The 9,327-nt window shown below is 41.8% G+C and overlaps 1 protein-coding gene across 1 annotated transcript; it reads left to right on the plus strand.

Moving 5' to 3' along the window:
* The first annotated feature begins 2,514 nt into the window (after positions 1 to 2,514).
* MED14 (mediator complex subunit 14) lies at positions 2,515 to 8,952 on the plus strand. Its single transcript, XM_017614257.1, has 15 exons — positions 2,515 to 2,681; positions 2,883 to 3,015; positions 3,084 to 3,383; positions 3,453 to 3,585; positions 3,674 to 4,177; positions 4,251 to 4,458; positions 4,556 to 4,715; positions 4,782 to 5,040; positions 5,109 to 5,374; positions 5,441 to 5,759; positions 5,900 to 6,204; positions 6,277 to 6,468; positions 7,006 to 8,247; positions 8,337 to 8,606; positions 8,666 to 8,952. The coding sequence occupies exons 1-15, from the start codon at positions 2,515 to 2,517 to the stop codon at positions 8,807 to 8,809; spliced, it is 4,602 nt and encodes a 1,533-aa protein (XP_017469746.1). The 3' UTR covers positions 8,810 to 8,952.
* The last annotated feature ends 375 nt before the right edge of the window (positions 8,953 to 9,327 follow it).

Consider the following 9,327-nt stretch of genomic DNA (forward strand, 5'->3'; position numbering starts at 1 on the left):
CGAGTGAATGCGCTCCAGCTGTGGCCACATTGAGCCTTTACTCCTCTCACGTCTTCTGCTGACGGCATCACACTCGATGAGGATGTATAGTGGTATTTCACTGGAAACGTCGCAAAACCGGCAGAGGTCATTTGATTGTTGTTGTTGTTGTAGCGGCTACAACAACCCCGCCCAGATCGGTTGGTATCTCAGTCGTTGCCGTCAAGTTCCACTAACGGCAACCCTAGGAAGCGTGCAGCTTCTGCGGGGTTTGCCCATAAGGACAAGGTCGTTAGGGATGTCGGGTTTGCCGGGCATGCGAAGAGATGTTTCGAGTCATGTGGGGTCTCTCCGCATGCCGGACATTCATTAGGCACATCCTCATTCAGCCTACTCAGGTAGGAGTTTAACCTGCTGCAGTAGCCGGAGCGAAGTTGTGCAAGTGTGGTGCGCGTCTCCCGAGGCAGATGAAGCTCCGTCTCGTCAATGTCCGGGGGTGGTGTGCCTAGAACGGCATTCACAGGTCTAGAGTCTACATAACTCGAGACTGAGTCCCTGTGAATGCCGTTCAAGGCCTGTCTGTAGGCTGTCGGGTCCAGAGGTTGCTTAATGAACCTCTGGACTTCGTCCGTTAGTTCATATAGATGCCTCCTGACGTGCCTAGGCGAGGGCTCCTCTGCAAGCAGCTGTCTGCACGGGTGGCCACTTCTGTGGGTCCCGATCAGGAACTGCTTGCAGAGCATTATATTGTGCTCCTTTACAGGGAGCATTTGCGCCTCGCCGTGCAGGTGGTGTTCAGGCGTCATCAGGAGGCATCCCGTCGCTGTCCTCAGTGCGGTGTTTTGTGCGGTCTGTAGCTTCGTCCACTGCGTCCTACTAGTCCCAGGCGACCACACTGGCGCTGCGTAGTTCAAAACCGGCCGGCCTATTGCCTTGTATGTTGCCAGCAACGTTTCTTTGTCTTTGCCCCAAGTACTGCCGGCTAGCGACTTGAGGACCTTGTTGCGGCTCTGTACTTTATTGACAATAGCGGTTGAGTGCGCAGAGAAGGAGAGCAGGCTGTCGAAAGTTACTCCGAGTATTTTGGGGTTATTCACCGTCGGAATTGGTGTGTCATCGACGTGAATCCCCAGCGGTAGCCTCCCCTACGAGGTCATTTGATCGTATCCCCAGCTTATATAGATGCCCTCTTAGTCTGCAGTGTCCAGTAAGAAAACCTGATAATATTCTCAGCTTCTCTTTCGGAAGGCAAATTAATCTCTTGAATCTCTTCTTGTTATAGCAGGCTTTTTGCCTGACGCATTACTACCAAACTATGCCAGTTCAAGTCCTTCATATTGTTCCTCTCCTCCCTGGTCCTGGGACCCACTCACAGGAAGGTCTCAGAACCAACTGGAGTATTGGCTACCGCCTCTCTTGCGAGTTAGTCCGCCGCTTCATTCTTCACACAGACTTCTGCTTGAAATATGCTCGCGTATTTCCCCATAGGAATGGATATCCTGGTCCTGGGTCCAGAGTTTCCAGTCCCAGTACTATCGTGAAGGAGTCTATCGAGGGCGGAGGTACTCCAGGATGCTTTACTGCTTAACTTAATTTTAAACTTCTTTTCAAAAACTATAGATATACATATGTCATCCCTCGGAAGCAAAGCTAGCGGGAGCGAGGCCCCTAGCTTCGCCATGATCTTGGAGGAAATGACCTTGCCTCTTCCATATTCCCCTTTGGCAAAACTGAGTATGCTTATATAAAAGGGCTCGAGTTCAAGGACCACTTCCAGCACTGTCGTCGGACACGTCCCCATCCAAAGTAATGTCCCTGATGCCCAGTAGGGCTCTTTTCCTAGTAAATGGAACGATGGCGGTTTTGGCTGGATTAATGCTATGCCCACACTTGGTACACCATTAAACGATGTCGCAGAGGTTGCTCTCAAACTTCCCTCTTGTCGGTCTCTTTGTCGCGTCACTATGTTCTTTGCCTTTGTTGTTATATTTCGAACTGTTAAGCAAAGTGAGGAAAGCCGTATGTAAACGGCCCTTAACTCCTTTTTGATTTGTGGCAGCGGAAGCTGCTGCTCAAATTTGACGGTTAATAATCATGTTTTTTTAATCACAAGTGTAAACCTGTTGTAAGCTTATTATTTTGACAACAGTAAACAGCCAATAAACATGACAGCAAAATTTATTCACATTTCAGCGTGTCGCGTCTTGTGAAAACTGCTCCGATTTCTTGCTGTGATCGAAAAATATATAATTTATATAGATTTTAGTAAAAAAACTCCAGTTTGTGTATTTTTTGTGTTAAAATTTGAACATTAGTAAGGTGATCTAACACAAATGTTTGCTGAATATGCTGGATTTTTTTCTGCCCCACAATTTCGCTATTGACCCCTGAAAAATATTGGACAAGTTGTTAAAAGCTGTTTTTAGTTTCACAATCTTTATATATAACGCTACGTTTATCAAGGATTTAACAAAAGTGTAAATTTAAAAACTATAAAGCACTGCTCAAGGCCGTGCGAGACACGCTCGCCACAATATGGCACCGGCTCCTCAGCCCTTGGAAGGTAAATTTCAAGGACCAATGGCCGGATACCTGCCTTCAGGGCAGGAGGGTGGCCCCCGTATGAACACAATCTCACTTGCTGTTCTAATTGATTTTATAATTCAGAGGACTTACCATGATCTCACAGTGCTCGCAGAATTGTAAGTAAATATGTACATACATACTTATATGATAAGTTCCATATTGCACCGTAGGAAGTATTCCCGTAAATATTTTTTAACTATTGCTAAATATCCGCATAACTGTATATAAAAATACATGTATGAATTTACGAACACCGATACGCTGGAAGCTCTAAGAATAAAAGTATTTTTTTTTTTTATATATTACCATAAACACAGGTTACCCCGTAAAACTGACATGGAACGAAAAATTGAGATTTACAATTTTTCGGCGCGAACTCGCCAGCTGTTTATACGTCTTATTGCTTTGGTAAAATGGGCTAACTCTGTTTCCAAGGTGGACAAATCCGCGGTATGTACAAATACGTAAATATTAAGCTTTACGTTCCTTCCTTTTACAATTATTATACTCTTCTATAGAATATCATGAGCTTCCTGGACAAGCAAAATATGCTATTCATAGAAACTGCGGATATGTTGGCGCGTATGTCACGTGAAACGTTAATCCGCGCTCGTCTGCCAAACTTTCATATTCCTGCAGCTGTAGAAGTTCTGACTACTGGCACCTACAATCGCCTTCCCACTTGTATACGCGAACGCATTGTACCACCAGATCCCATAACGCCAGCAGAAAAGAAACAGACACTTTTAAGACTAAATCAAGTGATACAACACCGCTTAGTTACGGGCAAACTGCTGCCACAAATGAGGGAATTTAAAGTGAATTCAATACAATATATGCAATAATTATGAATAATACCCTTGATGAAAATACTTTTTTCCTAATAGATCAAAAATGGACGTGTAACGTTTGAAATTAAACATGAATTCAATGTGTCGTTGACAGTTATGGGTGATGGCAGCAACGTACCATGGAGGCTTTTGGATATAGACATATTAGTAGAGGACAAAGAAACTGGCGGTAAGTACATACATCTTCTGTGGACTCATTATATAATACGCCACTGAATTTATTATTTTATTTTGCTTTTTTTGCGAATGTTTATCAGATGGCAAGGCATTGGTGCATCAACTTCAAGTTAATTATATTCACCAGCTCATTCAGGCGCGCTTAGTAGAAAATTCAAATGCACTAAGCGAGGTCTATAACTGTTTGCACTATTTTTGTCAATCTCTGCAGCTTGAAGTACTTTACACACAAACTCTACGTCTCAGCTATGAGCGTTTGGATGACAATATTAACGTTGAAGAATATATACCAGGTGTGAAAATAACTGTTTCATATTGGCGCGAACTCACCAGTAAAGATCCAAAGTCTGAGTTGGGTTATCGTCTGACGGTGCAATCAGACCCTAATGAAATTGGGCGACCACTCGCTGTGGTACATGTGCCATCGTTGGGCGCAAAAGAGTCTGCAGAGGTAGCTGATCGTGCTGTAAGATCTGATCATCTTTCTATGGAACGTCTAATTGTTTATACTGTATATATACGTTCTGTGTCACGGCTCAACGATCTTAAATTAGAATTCCAATCATTTTTAAAAGACGTTGATTGTGAGTGTAAATTTGTCAAACTTACCACTACACATGGACAGTAATAATTTCTTATACAAATTACTATTGACAGTTAATCTACAAGGAACGCCAGCAATATTGACAGTGCCTGTACTCACTCCGTGCTTGCGAGCTGAACAAGTACATATAACCATTGATACGCACACCGGCATGTTAAGGTGCCACGTGCCAAAGCATCTGGACTGCCCCATTATGCCCGAAATGCAAACTTGCTTGAACGGCGATAGAAGTAAATTACAGCAAATTATGTCCGAACTAAGGTAAATAAAAGTTTTTATAAAAATATGTAATAAATGTACACAAGCCCATGTAAATAAACTTACTCTAAATACGAGTAACTATATATTGTTTGTGCAGATTTTGGATAACTCATCGTCGTTGCGAAAAAACTTTACAGCATTTACCAGCGGCTACAACGGAGACGTTACCCTTTCTAACGTTGCCCGATAATCCGCTTATGCAACCCGGAAGACACAAAATTTATGTTAAATTGCATCGGCATCCCAATGTTATAATTGTAGGTGGCAGTACACTAAATACATATTGCTTGAGCTCACAAAAAATAAAAATTTTCTTCTTTTAGGTGGTTCAGTTAAAGGAAAAACCCAATACGCCAAATGAAATGGAATACACATTTCATTTGGGTTTTGTCGCATATCAAACTACTGAGACTGATATTACTGCAGAGGAATCACAAAATACGCGTTTGGTTTCCAGTTCGAATCCTCCTCCCCATCCCCCAACTGTAAGCGCTGAAGTACCAAAAGTATACACGAAGCTGTTGCGTCTAATCGAGTTTGATACTTTTGTCGCCACACATGGCCCAGGCACGGATGTGGATGGTAATAACTTTAAAGAGATTTTTATACTCCATTTTACTCATATTATTCTCTTTTTATTTCGCATATAGAACTGCCACCACACAAGCGTAAATCAAATAGTGAACTTGGACCACCTGCCAAGCAGCAAAAGACAATTTATCCAGCCTATTTTATACCAGAACTAGCGCACGTTATTGCGATGTGCGATGAAAAGATACCATTTTTGAATCTAGCACAGGAATTGTCGAGACGTGAAATACCAAATAGCGGCTTGCAAGTCGAAGCTAACGCTACATCTTTGGTGCTAAAAATACTTTCATTACCCATGCCGGGTCAACCACCAGTAGATCAAAAGGTAACTATTTCCGTAATAAAAGAACTATTTCCATGCAATTAATCAACCGATTCTTGTATATGTTAGAATCCAACTGGTACGTCATTACCAACTATTGAAAAAATTGTTTGGAATGATCTCATGAAGCGTTTGCTCTCGATTTCCGTTCGTTCACAAATGAACAAATCTAATCAGATACGAAATTGGGGTGTGGAGTTTGTCTTTTACAGTACTCCTTTACAAAGCACTCATCAAAAAGAGCAGGGAAATCGGCGAACTGTCTATTTGACATATGAGCAGGCAAACCACGATTTTGTCAAAACGGTAGATGATTTATTGCGTGACTGGTCAAAGATTGTTTACCTATACACATTAGTGTTTAACTTCTCCGAGCATGTAAAGAATAGTAAGTAAACATTTTTACACAAATTATATGTTTTTACGCTTTTTAGTACTTTTAACAAAAAAAAAAAAAACATTCTTCTCGGTAGCTAGTCTACGTTCGCATATGAAGATTTTAATGTAACAAAACTATGATTTTTTTAGAACGTCTAAACCTTTCTGATATGGTGAGTGTAAAGTCGTACAACTACATGAATCTGCTGCTGGGTTATGGTCCAAAAAAAGAAGTCACTTGTAATATTTATTGGTGTGCTCAGTCGAATGGTTTTCGTCTTATTTACGTTGGCGGCATATCGGCAGTGAATGCACATTCTATGATGCGAGATCAGTTAGCTTCGCATTTGAATCGCCAGAACAATCTTACACAAGTTGTACAAATATTGCATGAAACCTATAATCCGCTGAGTTCGATTGCTAAGCTGCCTATAATACCCTTGCTTGGCATTCCAGTACGTATATATTGCTCATGTTCAGTTCAGAAGCATATGCATTTTTAAATTGTTTTCTATTTATACATTCAGCGCCCTCAAGTACCAATTTTGTCATTCTGTATACTCCCACAATCGCCATGTCTCATACGGTTGGCATATCAAGCTATTTATTGTCTGGAGATACGCATGCGCAGCGGCCGTCTAGTATCGATTAGAGACGGCGCATACTCTCGTTTTGATCGCAATCTAATCGACGAATTTACACCTATTCAGGGATTGAAAGTGAGTAATTTAGCACGTATATAGCAAATACACATGGTACAATTATTACAGGTATTGCCATCCCAGAGAGTTATGCTTCACATCGAAATTCGTGCTCCCTTATTTTCATTTTGACGCAGTTCAATGTTGATTCTTTACTTTTATTTGGCTTTGCTTTTTGTTTTTGCTCAATTAAATTTTTATAATTTTTTAAAAACTAAAGAAAAAACGTTTAAAATTAAAGGGAGCCATACAAATTTTGAATTTATTTACTAAGTAAATGCTTTTTTCGGCTTTTGCAAATTAAATACATAAGTTCCCTGCCAGAAGATTTATTTGAAAAAACACGTGGACATAATATATTATATGGTATATGGGGTACGGAAATATCCTTTTTCCTAGCAGTAAACCTTTTAGTATGGGCAGGAATGATGATAAGGCAGATCGGAATATGCGCTCTCTGGGAAGACAATACCTGTACTTATTGTACCCTGGGAGATACATATGTATTTATTTGAATTTAAAACTTACACTAAATATTTACATTTTTCTTTGCAGGGCTTTCTTTTGAAACATGTCGATGAAAATGCCGTTTATCGTGGGCGCTCACAAAGTGAAGATGATAATCCACCTTCGCCTTTGGGTATGGAGGACAGTTACAGTGGTCCTGGCAGTGTATCTGGCGCAGGTACTGGCGGCTCATCACCATTTACCAGTGGCGGCATGCGTGGTCCCCAATCGCCTCGTGATAGCGGATTGCGTTTTCCCACACCACATACACCACCATCCAGCTCAAATCCCCATACGCCAGCAAGTCCACATCCATCGGCTGGCAGTGGTGGTGGTAGCAGCCAAAACCATCCAAATTACAACTTAACATCGCCGCCTGCACACCACATGCCGCACCCGTCACCCGGTGGCCTTATGCCATCGTCACCGCTAAATCCCCAACCAAGTCCACACATGGTGCATAGCCCTGGCCCGAATACGCTATATATGCAAGGACATCAGGACTCACCATTTACTGCAATGTCGCCAGCTAACACGAATTGGCCGGGTTCGCCCAGTATGCCACGGCCATCACCACGTCCTGGACAAAGTCCGGAACATAAACCAAGCGGAGGAAGTGGCACAAATGCAGGCACAACATCAACAATGTCGCGTGTGCCCTCGAATCGCTCATGGGCTGGTGCCGTGCCCACGATTCTGACGCATGAAGCGCTGGAAACACTGTGCCGGCCAAGTCCACATCCCAGCAAAGATATTACCGGCCCGGAAATAAGTCCGCTGGAACGTTTCTTGGGTTGCGTTTTTATGCGCCGCATGCTGCAGCGTCACATTCAGGGTGATGAATCTATCACACCACTCAATTCCAATGAGCCGGGTATGGTGTTGTTCAAAGTAGACGGCCTGCAATTTCAGGTTATGTTGAACCAGATGCACATGGAATCATTGCATTTGAAGGCACAGCACTTGCCTACACCACCTACGCCCGATGGCAAGCAACCATTCCAACTAAGTGCTGATGATTTGCTAGTATTGGAACAGTTCTTTGATTTGCGCGTAGTATCGCCTCCCTATCGACCAAACGCTATGACAGCCTACTGTCGCGTACTCAGTTGTCCAGGGCAGGTGCTCAAAGATTTTGTGCAAATTATGCGGCTCGATCTGAAACCTGAGGTAATGGGGGATCAATTAAAGTGGGCATTGCAATTCTGCATGCGTGTGCCACCTTCGGCAGCTATTATACCTATTGGTACACCAGGCATATATATTTGCAAACTGAAGATTCTCTTTTTCGTAAGTAATATTTATAAGAATACAAGAGTTTACAAAGAATGTTAAATAAGTAGTGGTTACCGAATGTTTAAAACAATTACATCTTTTAGCTGCAAATCACGCGCATTCCATACAAAGGAAAGGAATGGAAAGATAGCCCATCTTTGTTGTTGCCTATGGTTTACGATTTAACTTCGAATATTACACAGCTGGTTGAGCGACGCGAACAAGTGCAATCACCAGCGATGAATGCTGTGAGCGCATCGCTGCGCCGTTTCACTGAATTCGGTGTTCAGCATGGCCAGTGTTCTCTATTTCCAGCTGTACTGGAACTGCTAACCAATCTTCAACTACCCAACGATGTGCCACCACCCAATCAGGTTGGTTTTCACTTTTATTTTTAGGTATCTCATACTATATTATTATTTTTTTATTCTAGAATATTGGTCCACCAGTAGGACAAGTGGTCGGTTCTAGCCCAAATCCGATGATGCACTCGCCGATGCAACAAATGGGACAAATGGGTCCATCGCCGGTGGGTCCCGGTTACCCGCAAATGGCACAAAATCAAGGTCCACAGTGATGAAGGCGCAAACGCCGCACGGTAAACAAGAATAACAACTGTGCTGGCAGTGATGGCGGGAATCCTAATATGCAATGATCATTAATCGAGTACTTTGAAAACAAAACAGACGGGACACTAATTAATCAACCAGCTTCTACATCATAACACCAACCGAAAAATGCAAATATTAATTACATAAATTAAATGTTCGGCAACATAACTTTTATTGAAATTGCCTAAATATATCAAAAGCTGATACATATGTGTATAAAGTTTTTTTTTTTGTCATTATGCGCAAAATTAAAGCGCTAAGTTTAGATGATTGTATTAATAAAAGGATCACATCTGTGTATTAAATATACATGTATACACACAAATATTGTTGCATTGAGCCCAATTATTTCCCGAAAACCTGTCGTAAGTATGTCCATATTTTATATTTATTGTTGCCTTTGTTCTTGCTTGATTTTATATTTCTTTATTTTTTCACATGTACAAGTATATTTTTATAAATTGCTACAATCAATTGTAATTAT

Source organism: Rhagoletis zephyria, unplaced genomic scaffold (assembly GCF_001687245.7).
Source record: "Rhagoletis zephyria isolate East Lansing unplaced genomic scaffold, Rhagoletis_zephyria_1.1 Rzeph_scaffold_00804, whole genome shotgun sequence".
Classification (NCBI taxonomy): domain Eukaryota; kingdom Metazoa; phylum Arthropoda; class Insecta; order Diptera; family Tephritidae; genus Rhagoletis; species Rhagoletis zephyria.

Excerpts from the sequence above, each read along its gene's own strand:
- MED14 (XM_017614257.1), top strand. The coding sequence starts at position 2,515 with ATGGCACCGGCTCCTCAGCCCTTGGAAGGTAAATTTCAAGGACCAATG. Across the intron at positions 5,041-5,108 it reads CCCAGGCACGGATGTGGATG|AACTGCCACCACACAAGCGT; the intron begins GTAATAACTTTA and ends TTTCGCATATAG. Across the intron at positions 8,607-8,665 it reads ATGTGCCACCACCCAATCAG|AATATTGGTCCACCAGTAGG; the intron begins GTTGGTTTTCAC and ends TTTTTATTCTAG.